General features: G+C 35.2%; 1 protein-coding gene across 1 annotated transcript in view; it reads left to right on the top strand.

Annotated features, from left to right (window-relative positions):
- Positions 1-8,975, top strand: part of stw (laccase) — a 129,843-nt gene extending 120,868 nt beyond the window's left edge. The window contains exons 6-9 of the mRNA XM_074180130.1: positions 2,884-3,068; positions 3,521-3,716; positions 3,797-4,009; positions 7,355-8,975. Coding sequence (XP_074036231.1) covers positions 2,884-3,068; positions 3,521-3,716; positions 3,797-4,009; positions 7,355-7,731 — 971 coding nt within the window. The 3' untranslated portion in view covers positions 7,732-8,975. The remainder of the gene's footprint in view (positions 1-2,883; positions 3,069-3,520; positions 3,717-3,796; positions 4,010-7,354) is intronic.
- The last annotated feature ends 7,054 nt before the right edge of the window (positions 8,976-16,029 follow it).

Raw genomic sequence — 16,029 nt, 5'->3', positions numbered from 1 at the left:
TTTCAGCTTCTCTATAGGATATGTTTTTCTGATGTCCAATTACATCACAATTCTTCATTGTAACAGGAGACATGTCACAAGTCTTTCGTGGGAAATGAGTTTTACATTTAAAACAATCGTGACAATTTCAAACGAAGCATAGTTTGATGTAGTCTGCGAGTTGTTAACAATAGGGTTTTATTACATATGCCAGTTTTGCATCCTTTTTGTTCCTTTTATCGTGATGTGTTCAACGTTCACTATTGACTAGACGTTTGATACTCCAATCAAACTAAATCGAAATAACTGTCGATTTGAGACAGTTTGGTTTTCCGTTATTTCCTTTCTAGAGAGAAAACTGGAACCCTACTGCTGAAATAACATTTTTATATAAATAACAGACAAATAAACGAGATTGAATATTTTAATGATGATTTAGAATATTCTAAACGATGTACAAGACTAAAATAAATGATATAGATTTGATTTCATTTGCCTGTCAAGAATCTATGTGCCTCTGAACAGTGAAAATCATACGATCAAGAGATATTGTACTGTTTACCATGGAGACTGAACAGGATCAATGGATAGCATTCCTAAATGTACTCATCGAACATTGTGATAGTAGACTGACCCACAAAGTGTACCAAAAACCCACACACACAGATAAATACCTGCACGCACCACCGAACCACCATCTTAGTCAAAAGAGAGGAGTCATCACTGCTCTAACTGAACAGGCCCGAAGAATATGTGAACCAGGGCATCTCGAGGAAGAATTGGAACGTCTCCAAGTGACCTTGAGATCGAATGGATACAGTTTACCCGAGATCAACAAGGCCACGAAACGGAATGGTTTCACGGTTCAAAACGGGGAGGGGACTCAGATGATTTCACGTTCATATCTACCATAGACAGAATTGGAAAACTCTTAGGGAAACATTGAAACGGTTCTCAAACCAATCAAACAAATACAAAAAGTCTCAGGTCGGCTAAAGACAAAAGAGACCCACTATCAGCAGCAGGGGAGTATCGCATACCATGTGGAAAGGTATACATCGGAACAAGCAAAAAATCCACAACAAACAAGGTTGAAGGAGCATGAAAGAAACTGCAGACTAAATCAAACGAACAAGTCGGCTGTGGCGGAACACGTACTCAGTGAAGGAAATCACAGGATTCTGTTTGAAAATACGAAACTCATTGCCGCTAACCAGGGATATCATAGCCAACTGGTACGGTAGATGATTGAAATCCACATACACACAGATAATTTCAACAGAAAAGAAGAAACTGTGAATCTCAAACGAATATGGAATCCCATTCTAAGAAGTTCAGAAATAGCAAAAACCATGATGACAAGTAGAAAAAGGGTCAACGAATTTTATTGACAATTTACCTAACCCACGACCAGGTACCAGTATTAGCACACCAAACTACCTGAGTCAACATAAATACGTCTTACGCAGCCGTAATATCCAGTCATCGGAGATTACTCAAGATGTATAGACCTCTGAAGAAGTTGGTCACTCGTTCCAGCGAAACGTCAGGAAGAAATTGCAAAAATCGACGGCCTTCAAACCCGAAAACCCTGGCCGCGAAAGTCCTAAACATTTTGATACTGTGCTAGAAAAAATATTCAACACACTACACTGGAAGAAAAGAGATGCGAAACTGTCACATTTCTCTTCACATTAGCGGAGAGAATCAGTAAAACAGTCCCCTATTTATCTCTTTTGGTATAGACGTAATATGCATACCTACGATATGTAATAATAGAAAGATTACAGGTATGATCTGACAAAATCCGAGTTTTCTTCTTTCTGACAGGTACAGAACATCCTAATACTTGCAAAATTGATCCCTTAGAGTCTTTGTTTCATCCTGGTTACATTTTCAGGACATCTTGGGTCCCAGCGACACGATTGGGATACCCACCGACCGACATCCTACGGATGATTCGAAGTCGTCCCTCATTTGTCCCAAAAAATGATCATGCTATCTGAAATGACACCTTTAAGGAAGAAATACATTCCACTAATTAATGATATAACTGCAGTAATATGGAAGGTTTCCAAAACAAGCATTTTTTCCAACCACCAGAATAGATAGAATTCTGCCAGAACAATTTAAAAATATGAAAATGGGTTGTAATCAGGGTCGTCGCCATGGGAGGGGGGAGAGTCTCCCCCCCTGCTTTTTCGACTTGGGAAAAAGTTGGGAAATTTTGGGCCGTGAATATAGAAAAAAAGAATAGTAAAAAAATAAAAATGAGAGAAAAGAAAGGGAGAGGTAATAAGAAAAGGGAAAGAACCGGTAGAAGGTTGGGATTTCCCAACATGCATAACTTGGAGATCACATACTTTGAAATTCTGAGTTGTTTGAAAACTTCAAAAAAGTTTACATTTCTCCCAAGTAAGAGAACAGTCCACAAATTTTGAAGTGACAATTTTACAAAATTCCCAACTTCTCGCTGTTATTTCGACTTTCGGAAAAGTTGTGAAATTTCGGGCCGTCAAAATAGAAAAAATAATAGAAGAAAACAATAAGCACAATATTATCCAAGTGCTGTTTCCTTTCATTTGTATTGAATATTCCCATACATTGTGGATATGGTGGAAGACCAAGGACATTGGTCCAAAGTAGAATGATTTCCATTATTATTTTTATAATTACCTTGATTCATTTTTGTTTGTGCATACCCTAACGGGCATAAGCATTCAGCCAAGCTTTGGATGGCTAAGTAAGAAAATCAATATATTATAGTAGTAACTAATCTCTCGGCTTCAATTTTTTCGAAAGTTGGGAAATTTTGCTGGTGGGGTTGAGAAAATTCGGATTCCCTCCCCCCTGGTATTTCTTTTCGCTACGGCCCTGGTTGTAATCTTATATTCTCAATTTTAGGGGAAAGATACGATTTCATTATAAATGCAAATCAACCCGTTGGAGCTTACTGGATTCAACTGAGAGGTTTAGGAGAATGTGGTGTGAGAAGAGTTCAGCAGTTGGCCATCCTGCGTTATGCCAGAGGTCCATATCAACCTTCGACCGCCCCACCCACATATGACTATGGTATACCACAAGGAGTGGTAAGTAGGCAATCCCAATCAAGTTTATACGGTGAAGATAAAAATATTTTGCGAATGTAAATAACAGTTGAAGAGTTTGACAGCTCTAGTGATCTATGTATATATTTCCAACGGCTTGTTAAGATTTATAGGAAAAATCACAATCAGTCCCGAGTTCAGTATCAGATTCGCAGTTCATTTTCCTAGAATTTTTTTCCATAGCAAGAATCAAAAATAGTTTATCACGATGCCTGTAATAATGAAATTAGAATAGAAAGCTTTCCTTCACTGTGCAGTGGTAGTGAAAATGGCTAAGATTTTAAAAGGTGTTGGAACAAATTCAAATGTATAAATGAGCCAAGCTGCTTTTTAGGTCCATTGTTATTTTTGTAAAGAAATCAAAACTTTCAATTCTCAGGACGTTTTTGTTGAATGTACAGTGTACATAGATATTTCAATTAAACTATCAACAGGTTCTTAACCCATTGGATGCAAGATGTAACGAAATCAGACCAGACGCTATTTGCGTAAGTCAGTTGAAAAATGCACAAGAAATAGACAGAGGAATTTTAGCTGAGAGGCCAGATGTTAAAATTTTCCTACCGTTCAGATTCCATGTTTATACTCCAGAGGATCTATTTGCCCCCAACACTTATAACAGACATTTAGGTGAGTAAAAGTGTCACCAATGAAAATCAATTTCACTGATTGGTATTTCATAAATTATTTGATGAAATTGTTTTTTATAGTTGCGCCGAATGGAGACCATGTAATAAGTCTGATAGATGAAATTTCATACATGTCGGCTCCAACCCCACTGATTTCTCAGTACGATGATATCAACCCCGAACAATTCTGCAACGGAGATAACAGACCAGCTGATTGTGGACAAAACTGCATGTGCACTCACAAAGTTGATATACCACTCAATGCGATTGTTGAAGTTGTATTAGTTGATGAAGGTAAGGTTTAAAAACTGAACTGCGTTGTATTTATCATAAATCTGCATATCACATAATTGAAATTTTTGTACAAAAAATATCTTGAAAAGCCTCTATCTTTAAAAAAACACTGTGCTCTTGTTGATCTACCTAACAGCATTACCCTGCCAAGATATTAACCACATGGTTGCAGAAGCACTACTAAAGAGAACGAATATGTTTATGGCAAACTTTTTCGAGAGTAATCCACCTCTTATGGTTGATCGCCGACTATAATTCGAGTGTAATATTTCTAGAAGAATGATTTTATATATGCTTTCATAGATTTTGAATACTATGGGGAAATCACTCGAAAACCAAATACTTAGTTTTTTTAGTAATGAAATGAATATGAATCCTATATATATATATATATATATATATATATATATATATATATATATATATATATGACCGTCTGTTAGCCGTATTTTCGGAAACAATAGGATTCATATTCATTTCATTATATATATATATATATATATATATATATATATATATATATATATATATATATATATATATATATATAAATAAATATAAAACATATAAATATAAAACAGAAAAATTACTATGGTGAATTTTTTTCATATATGTTACATCCGTATTTCATTCAATCTGCCATATAACCTCACATACACTGTGAGTTGTTTTGAATTATTATTTTATAAATATGATTGTCTTTTACCCTTATTGTAGCATCCCTGATGATGATAATGAAGATTATCGAAAGCTTGGAATCTGTGTTATAAGAGTACACTAACTTTTGGCATGCTGCATACCCAAATATTGTTTCCCTTATTTTCTGACTAGTCAGCAAATAAGGGAAACATGACATATATGACATATATATATATATATATATATATATATATATATATATATATATATATATATATGAATTTGAAAGATATCTTTGGGTGATCAGCAGACCGGAAGTGTGCTCTTATAACACAAGTTATTCCAATATTTCGATAAAATTTGTCATCCTCTTCAAGGTGATCACATGATTTCCAAACCAATAATAATTCTGGTTTTTCATTAATATAATTCATAACATTTTGAATATTTTCTTTTTGAACAAATTTCCAACCTCCCTATGCCAGGGTTTTACTTTCATTTGACAACGCCTCTTCACTTGTTTTCCTCAAGACTAATGAGGGTTTTGTCAATTAAGTAACATATTTGATTTTTAGGTTTTCTCATTGAGTTACATAAAGAACAGCAGATGTCTCTGATCACACTTGCACCATAATAGTTCTCTTTTGTTCCATAGTTTTATCATCGACAAACTAACACACTTTTTCAAACTGAATCCCATGACAGCTGTCATTGTCAATTGTTTTTTGTCTATCTCTTGTTTTATCGAAATATTGGAATAACTTGTGTTATAAGAGTACACTTCCGTTCTGCTGACATTTCGACAATATTTTATGTCAAAATCAGGGGTACTTCAGTTATGAAATAATCAACATGGATCTATATCAATGAGGATACTAATTACATTGTCCATGAGGTTGTTTGCGAAAAGTGGAACACCAAATGAATTTTATTTATATATAACAGTTATGGAATCTATACAATATGTTTATAACTTACCTACTGAGATTTCAGTATAGTATTTACTGTCCAAGATTCCATAAATGGTATGTGTAAAATTAATTCATGTTGTGATACACCTTTTGAATTCCACCCTGTGGACATTGAGTAGTTTTTTCATGTTAATTATTTTATAATCGTAGTAGCCCTGATGATGACATTAAACACCGTAGAAATATTGGAATAAATCTCATGAGAGTATTCTTTCTGCATGCTACGTACTTAAATGAAATGAATAAAAACACTTTTGTCTAAATACCACTGGTGGATTTTATTTATACGACCGGTTTCGGGTTTGACCCCATTATCAAGTATATAAAACTGATATCTGAATTTTGAAATATCGGTTTTATTAGAATTCTCAGGTATGCTGCAAGGACATGTATTTGAGAGACAGGTAGTTAGACGAATTAGGGTGCCAACTTAAAATTCCACCCTGGAAATTCTAGGGGTTGTTAAACTCATAAATTCAAGAGAGGATACCTACATAAATCGAGTTGCTCGTTTAGGGGTATATGTTTCTGGTTTTTTATTGATTTGTTCATTTCCATGGCCTCCAACAAATTATTTTTTTTCCTTTATTACAAATGTGTAGGATTTTGAGGTTATCTTCATTTATCTTGTGGTTTCATTCTTGAAGATGTACATTGCAAATTTTTGTCCAAACAGACGTGTTCACGCAGTCTTATATCAAAATTCCTACCGATTTGGCCTGTATATACTGCAGAGTATTCGCCACACTCTATCAATATAAATAAAATCTACCAGTGGTATTTAAACAAAGGTGTTTTTATTCATTCCATTTAAGGCATCATGAATTAGGTACCATAAAGAACAAGTCATCAATCACACATATGCTACGTACTATATAAATATAGACCATTTTTTAGCTGACACCACAATTGCTATCTCAGAATCGGTAGGTCGTACAAGAACGGTTCATTCGAAAGTTGTCTTTTAAGGAATACAAGATAATGGCATTCTCAGATCGACAAAATCACGAACCGTTTCTGATATATTTGCAAAAAACTGAAAATGTTATATGTTGTTTTTTACTTAACGACTTCATTCTCAATAATATCAAAAAACGAAAAAGGAACTTTTTGCTTTATTTCATGTTTTTCATAATCTTATTCAATCCGGAATTCGAAGTTTCATTTTTTTTCAAATGTTCATATTCAAGTCCTATTTTCAATTTATGGTTTCGGATCAGAAGCTACAAAAATGATGAAATGTTCAACATCAATGAAATAAATGTTTTCATTATGAATATTGGGATTTTCATTCTTATTCCTACGAATTTCATTCTTATTCCTCATTCCTATCGAATTCATTATTTCCGTAGCTTTTTATTTAGAACTATTTATTGAAAATAAGATTTGAGTATGAAATTCGAATTTTAGGTTGAAATCCGCTATGTAGAGTAATAATCGATTTCCAAAAACATTTTTCAAATAACTTATTTCGGGATCATCAACGCGAAGCAAAATATCGAAAATTTGTCCTTTTCGGGGGACCGCAGTAGGCTGGATTCAAAGCTGTCATTCAGTCTGAGTACTGTAAAAAATGCGGCCCATGAAGATCTTTGCCTGCTTCTAAAATCAAATATCTGCTTTCAAAAATGACTGAAATACATGGGTGTCTTCATCTTGTGTGTGTCACACTGAATTTATACATATGAATTAGTGATGTTTTTGTATCCAATGAAGTTTTATTTCTATTTTTCAGTTCAACAGCCAAATCTGAGTCATCCTTTCCATCTTCACGGATATTCATTCAATGTAATAGGTATTGGTAGGTCACCGGACAGAAACGTCAAAAAAATCAATCTCAAACACGCTCTCGATCTTGACAGACAAGGTCTTCTTCACAGACAGTTCAACTTGCCTCCTGGTAAAGACACCATAGCTGTGCCAAATAATGGATACGTGGTACTGCGGTTCAGAGCAGATAACCCAGGTTTTTGGCTGTTCCATTGCCACTTTTTGTTCCATATAGTCATAGGAATGAATCTAGTCTTCCAAGTCGGCAGTCACTCTGATCTGCCGCCAGTTCCACCAGGTTTTCCAACTTGTGGAGACCATTTGCCTGATATAACGATATAGGTTCACACAAGTATCAGTGTATCAAATACATTCTGAATAATGTATATTGTGCAAGAGTATTACTGTTGAGATGCATAGAAACCCTGGAGCTATAATAGAATCTCAAAGAACGCTCAAAAATGTTACTTGTTATATTTTTTTAAATCTAGAGCATAAGGTGTCATCGACTCATCAGGCTGATGGCTACACATTCTATTTTGTACCGGGTTTCTATATATCGCCGTTTTAGTCTTTGATCCGTCTCTTGGGGAAGTTTAAATTAAGTTGGCAGCACGACTGATCCATTTATAATTTCCAAACATAATGAACGTTATGCTTGGAATTCAATTTTTACTAGCTACAAGTCACATACAAGTATTCAGATACCTTCACTAAATTATGTTCACTGACGCAGTAGAAATGAATGGAAATGTATATTTGTGTGTGTCAAAGATACTAAATGAATACCTACTACCAATTTTACTAAGTAGAAATCGTTCGTGCTTTTCAAAATTTTCGACCATTTGAATAAAGTAAGTTAGACTATTTATCATTAAAAGCGCTGAATGTACCTTTATGATGTTAGATTACCAACTAATTTGTGTATTCCCTGAAGAGCGACCAAGACTACAGTTCCCTTGATAAAGTTTTGTTGGGTTGCTACTACATAAAATGGAGTTTTCGATCTTGCCATTCAAAAAATTGTTAGCTTCTTTGTTAGTTTTTTTTGTAATTTATATTATTTATCGGTAAATAATGGTCTTTATCTCGCCATAATTATTTAAGGTAAGTATAAGCTCCTACCTCCATACTCCTCACTAACCATTTTTCTGTTTTTCATAACACCTACTTTGTTATATCTAGTTACCGAAACCTTGGTGCTATTAAGGCCAAGAGGCTGTATATAAGTGTCTATTTCAATATCAAAAATTTGCTTTCAGTATATACTCTTACTTTTCTAATCAGTATTAGAAACTCTGTTGCTCAAAAGCTTCACATAGTTGTTATTCAGTTGATTCAAAATTTTCCATTCAACACCATAAACCTCTCATTTATATATTTAATTTTACTCCATATCCTATCCAAAAGAGTATTTCTGTATAGATGTTATCTATTTTGTTTTTTGGAAGTTGACCATAGTGTTGTTATTTGAGATTGACTAGTCTTCCACAGTCTTTTATACTGATAGTTTATAATTCTCAAGTTACTGTTTTTAAAACATAGTGTATATTATATGAAATAAAAATGTGTATAATGTATATAAATTTGGTGTTGGTGTATATATATTTTCCCCGAAACTCCCACATGACCAAAGTGTAAATATTTCAATGTGGCTTGTAAATTCAATGAATAGTTTGTAGCGAGCACTGAGAAATGAGCAATTAATCGATAATAATTTTTCAGAATCACGTAATCACCAATAGAATATATCGATATTAAAGACTGCCTAAAGCAGTTTGTTCCGAAACAATCAAATATTTGCGAAGCAAAAAAATTAACCGAATTCAGCAGTATATTACTAGACTCCTGGAGTATTCTACCAAAAAAGGTATCATTACTCTCTTTCAACATTTTGGCCTACATTACATCCCTCGCAAATGATGCATTAACACGGATTCTCTTTCATTAGTTCGGACTTCCAATGTCTAATATGATATAAATTGATTTGAAATCCCTGAAAGAATCTATAAAAAATTAAGAAGATTATCTGAAAACTTACAATTATATGAAGCAAAAAAACTGAAATTACAATGAAATAAAATACAAGCAACAACCAAAAATTAAAAAAAAAAATAACTATCAACACAAGATGAAAATTAAAAAAATTATCAACAAGAGATGAACATTAAAAATTAAAAAGATTCCAGCCAAGTTACTGCACGACGTTTCGATTGTTAGTATCCACAATCATCTTTGGATGATAACAGAACTCATTCCTCCGAGATCTGACTTTTTATAGGTCATTCGAGCGCTTTCACCTATCTCCTCTTTCCTCTCTTCGCTTTATCGGTTTTAGCGGGAGCTGACCGTTTGGCTGGGGTTGGTCGTGTTCCGCTTGATTAGAGATTTCAGTATATTGCGTATCTCTATGCTAGCTTGGCTAAATGCTAAATGGGCAACATATATGCGGCTTCAGAAGATCGAAGAGGTGCTTCAGAAAGAAAAATACACGAAGGTCGTAAGGGACCCTACTGCATCAATTGAAAGGAAGTTGTACCAGACTTTGAAAAAACACCAAGTCTATTTTTCGGAAAAAGAGATTATCGCTAACACCGCACCACAGTAAGCCCCTTCGTTTGTATGGACTACCAAAAATCCACAAGAATGATGTTCTGCTGAAACCGATCATTAGCTCCAGAGATTCAGCCTCTCAATACTTGTCCAGATCTTTACTACCAATAATTAAACCACTGCAAGGAAAAACAATATCTTTTGTGAAGAATTCAAAGCATTTTGTCGAACTACTAGTTAAAAATCGAAAGCAGAAGTTAGAAAGCAGGATCAACTGATCAGTTTCGACGTGCAAAGCCTCTACACCAACGTTCCTGTCGAAGAAGCACACTTATACAGAGGAAGCTATCCGAAGATGGGGACCTGAAACATAGAACAAACTTACCAATACAAGTAATCATGGAATTACTAGGATGATGTGTACGAAACTGCTACTTCCAACTGAAGGACGAATTTTTTACGCAAGATGAGGGATTACCAATGGGATTGTCACTTTCATCGGATATAGCCAACATATATATGAAGTGGTTTGAAACTTTGGCTACTGAAGAAGCCCACAAGAAGTCCCGAGTCTGGCTGAGATACGTGGATACCTTCATAATATAGATCCATGGATATGCAGAACTAGACACCTTCCTGAAGCACATCAACGACGTGAGTTCATCCATCACTTTCACAATGGAGAGGGAAGTCAACAACGAATTGCCATTCTAAGAAGTATTGGTGAAGAGAACCGAACCTAAATGGGAAACATCTGTATACCGAAACCTCACTCACACGGGACAGTATCTGAACCAGGAATCCAACCATTATCAATCGACTAAGAGAGGAATCAAGACTCTAGTAGACCGTGCTATCGGGCTCTGTAATACAAAGGAATGTCTTGGAAAAGAACTAGGCATCATCAAAAATGACCTTCAACGGAATGGTTACTCAAAAGTGATAGTAGGAAAGACTTTAGCTAGAAGACAGCAAGAGCCTCACAAGGAAGAGAAGCCGCCACAACCAGTACTCGTACTTCCCCAAATTAGAGGATAATCGAAAAGGATAAAAAGAATTGGGTCCGAATTTAACATCAGAACCTGCTTCAGATCTGGGAAAACTATCCGTAGCAGCCTCAAGAAAACCTGGCCACCAAATGCGGACTGCGATTCCAAGAATTGCATTTACTGCATACCCTGCGAGTGCAGATAATCATACATTGGTGAAAATAAAAGGTCATTGGATGTTCGCATTGCCGAGCACAAGAAACACACAGTGAGGAGAAACCAGCAAATCAGGAATAGCATAGCATGTTTGGACTCATCATATGAATCCAAACATGCATATATGTTGTCCAACAACGCATTTAGCCAAGCTAGCATAGAGATACGTAACATATGGATAGATCTAATCAAGCGAAACACGATCAACTCCAGCCAAACGGTCAGCTCTCGCTAAAACCGATGAAGCGGAAAGAGGAAAGAGAGGATAGGTGAAAGCACTCGAATGACCTATAAATAGTCAGTTATTACCCGAAGACGATTGTGGATACTATGAATCGAAACGACGTGAATTAACTTGGCTTGGAGTTTTTTTATTTTTAATTTTCATTTCTTGTTAATATTTTTTTTTAATTTTCATCTTGTGTTGATAGTTTAATTTTTTTTGGATTTTTTAGTTATCGCTTGCCTTTTATCACAATGTAATTTCAGTTTCTTTGCCTAATATAATTTTTTTCAGCTAATCTTTTCAATTTTTTACAGATTCTTTCTGGAATTTCAAATCAATTTATATCATATTAGACAGTGGAAGTCCGAACTAATGAAATGCACCACGAAACGTTGTCAACCACCTTCAAACAACATAATTCTAGTTTTGTTTCGTCTACCTATTGCTGATATAGATGGCGATGATCTGTTTGCTAAGGAGGAACAAAGTAAATAGGTATAGCTTGTCAAATCTAGGAAGAGAGATGAGAATCCTCACAACATGCGCGTTCCCTATAACCATATCAAAATTTGAAAGCTCTTCCCACATTTAACAAGCTCTACCAAAGAGAATGATTGATAGTTTGAGCGTTACAAACACTTATAACAGTTACTGGCACATAATACAACTTCACAAACATCGGCTGACACGCTCATAGCGTCCCTGAAAAACCTTGACATTGACTGCAACAATATGGTGGGACAGGGGTACGATGGTGCAGCTGTGATGAAAGGTGCTTTTAATGGCGTTTAAACAATGTTACGGAGATCAATCCTCGAGCTCTGTTTGTTCATTGAAGCTCCCATTCTTTAAACTTGACCCTTTGTCATTCGTGTAGTGCACCTCCTATATAGGAACTGTGAAAGCAATCGGAAATTTTTTGAGAGCATTTCCAAAGCGAACAAGCTTACTTCAGGCACGCATAAGGGCCAACTTTCCTGATGCAACATGGCAGAAATTAACACCAATGTGTGAAACGCGGTGGGTGGAAAATCACAACGGCTTGTTGAGATTTGAATAAATTTTCAAATCTATTATTGGGACTTTAGAACAATTCAGCACTGACTCGGATATGGAGACCTCAATCAAAACTTTTGTTTTCTAAGATCTGCTCTTGCCAGCGAATTCGTGGTATCACTCTGTTTTTTGGCTAAGGTGCTTGCAACTACATTAACAGTAAGCAAAGTCCTGCAATTACCTCTTTGTAACTTAATAAAAGCTGTAGACCATATTGAGAACGTAACATCGCACTTTCAAGATATTCGGTCTAATATTGATAAATAATTTTCAAATTCATTCACAGGAGCAAAAGATTTATTTGCCGATATCAATGGAGAGATCAAGCTCCCACGGTTGTACATGAATTAGTACAGAAGCATCGCTCTAATCCAAATACTAATAATCTCGAACAGTATAACCGCATAACTATAACAATACCCCTATTAGAAGACTTAACTTCCCAGCTCAAAATAAGATTCATTGACCTCGAGAAAGTGATTGCTGCTATGTATACACTCTTATACCAACAGTCTGTTCCGAGAAGGAAACGCCATTTCCAAGAAAGGACCTAGTGATGAACGAGGACCTGGTGGAACTAGACGAGGCACAAGGCGAATTTCAATGATGGAAGTTGTGTCAAGGTAAAGCCCTTCGGACCGGACTTTTTGCGCCATTTAGACTATCGGAGAGTGCAACAGACAATTGTATCCCAACATTTATATGTTGTTGAACATCTTGTTGACTCTACCAGTAACCACGTGCACCCCGGAAAGTTAATTTTCCACACTTAGGCGCCTAAAAATCTACCTTCTGAATTCTTCTGGGCAAGAGAAGCTAACCGGGTTGGCCCTAATGGCAATTCGAAAGATGTCATCATCCCAATTGCTGATGTTATGAGAGAATTCGCCCATAAAAAGTCTAGAAGACTTGATTTTGTATTGTAAGTTCACTGAACTGGAAATTTGAGGGTTTCAATTTTGAAACCAAATATGTTAGTACAGTTTTTTCAGTGAAAGGCTTTTCCCGTGCCAATGTAATGGTAATTAATTAAATTTGAATCAACAGGTCTTTTTTATTGAGATCATTCCGGAACAAAAATCTGTGCACGAAAATATCTTCGTGCACCGAAGATATCTTCGTCGCCATGAGACTATATCTTATCTTCTCTTTTGAGATAGATTTACGGGATCGTTGGGCATATATAAATTTTAAATCTTCTTTTATTATTTTCCTCAACTTCTCTTTGCTCATTTTTGGAATTAGATCATTATCCATTACCTTTGTCCTAATAGATTCGAGGGTTGGTGCTTTATTCTCAAAAAAGAAGGAATGAATGGTATAGCGTACAAAATTTTTCTGGTACTCATCCAATTCAATTTTTTTTTTCTACCACGACAATGTACTTTTGGAGCTTGCACAATCCCAGTCACCTTTTTTTCACGTACAATGCGTTCAATTGTCGACACGGATATTCCCGTTAAAAATGAACACTGGGCTACAGCTTTCACTATACGGAGTGTATTTTTTTAATTTTCGTACACTCTAAAGACAATCTGTTTTTCTTCTAACGACATAAACTTTCGCTTTCTTTGTACATTACTTGGACCTGCTACGGCATCCATCTTAATACTATAAAAATAATAAAATTCAATCATATTATTCAGCTATTTGTCAGTTGTTTACTTACCTCAAAAACTATTTTCAAGTTGATGTATTTTGAAAAACCCTTTATTGTGAGATTTTCACCAGAACAGACTAACAAACTCGCAACACGTGTTTTGCTGCACAATAGCTTTTTCAAGCGTGTTCACTGACAAACTGAATTCTACATACATTGTGATTTATATATACTTTTTGAAATATTACTATCCACCTATAGACTAATAATATTCTGACTTTAACGAACATTTATACCTTAGTTTAATGACTAGGTCAACTAATTATCTCACAATAAAGTGTGAATGTGATGAAAATCTATGATAATGTATTTTGAAAAACAAGTATCGGCCAACTCTTTCTTATATTTTAAAGTTAATAAATATAACTGTCTATTCAATAAATGTAATAAAATATATTTAATAAATACAAAACAAAGTCACCTTCACAAGAAACAGAACACACTACGCCTGTGCAGATAAGGACGCTTGATAATGAAGAAACCGAATGACTATTTATGGCATTTTAAAGACGCAAATATAATAGACCTGCGAAGTGTTGATCAGTTTACCGATGTTTCAAAGTATTTAACTAACTGGTTCACCTATTCGCTCGTACATCCTATCGATATGCAGAAGCTATCTTGTTACGGGGGGCAAATTTTATGGAATCATCTTACTTTTCAATTATTTGCATAGACAATAAAAATGAATCCGGTAAGAATTTAGTTCTAACATTTGACATGGTTGCCGTTAGCTCTCAGTTCAATTTGTATATGAGTTACCTTCAATTGAGAATTGTTATACTATAGCAAAACACCTGTTTTTGTACACTGCCCAGTGATAATGAAGGATCGGCCAATTCCATCCCATATATCTGCCATAAATTTTCTGAATTTTTTGAGAAAACACTCTACACACCAAAGGACGATGCAAATTTCGAAAGATCCCTTGTCAATTATCTCTTTTCTGGGTATCTCATATATAAAACAAAGTCGCAAAAATGTGTTTGTTATACCATTTATAAAACTCTAGAACGGCTGGGACGATTTTTCTTATTTTGGATTTGCCGGGGTAGCAAAATTCCTATCAAAACTTTTGAAAAGCTGAGGGAAAAAAATTACGAATCAAAAACAAATTGACGACTTTTCGTTTGCTGGGTTATGACAATTGTCACGGTTTGCACCGCAAAGACAATTGAGGTTATGACATATGTAATTGGGCATGCATGAACAATTGTTATGTCATAATAATGATAAAGCGATTTACATCGAAGTCGTAATGCAATTAGACTGCAATTAGAGGAGCTGTATTCACTATCACCAGGTCTACTAGTTTCGCAGAATTCATCTTCATCCATCTCTTCGGCTACTGTTCTACTGAATTTAAATCTAATGATCACCCAGATCACTTTCTATAATGATTATTTAATATCTATAAATAGCGTAAATTACAATATATGTATATATATATATATATATATATATATATATCTTCTGCTGTTTTTGCTGTTAGTGAAACTCTTCGTGCTACTCACAACAAACAAGTTACTATAACTCACTCAATACTCAGGTTAGATTAGGCTATTTCATCATTTTCCAAACAGAAGCGACATACATTTTCTTTCAACAATTCAAGTATCTGCATATGATGATTCAGAAGACAGTGACCTGTGAGAAGGCCTGTTAGATATCTTAGTTCATCTCTACTGTAGTCCAACAATTGTTTGGGTTCAAGCTTCGAAGGGTGAATGAACGCCTTGGAGTGAGCCAATCCTGGAAAATTTTGACAGAAATCCATAATTCTTTTTGCCATCCAGGTGTTCAATGTTCGTTTGGCAAAGCCTAAAGCGATGTCAATTACAGGTTTCAGTCCGATGAAGCTGCTTACAGCACCCTCCTTTGTTAAATCTTTCTATTGAGGAGAGTCGCTTTTGGCAATTTGCAACCAATTTAGACGTTGC

This window comes from Leptinotarsa decemlineata, unplaced genomic scaffold, assembly GCF_025532065.1.
Source record: "Leptinotarsa decemlineata unplaced genomic scaffold, Ldec_3_MD MMD2_tig00026294_RagTag_RagTag, whole genome shotgun sequence".
Lineage (NCBI taxonomy): Eukaryota > Metazoa > Arthropoda > Insecta > Coleoptera > Chrysomelidae > Leptinotarsa > Leptinotarsa decemlineata.
The sequence above is the reverse complement of the archived record's forward strand: the minus strand, read 5'-3'. Positions and strand labels throughout refer to the sequence as shown.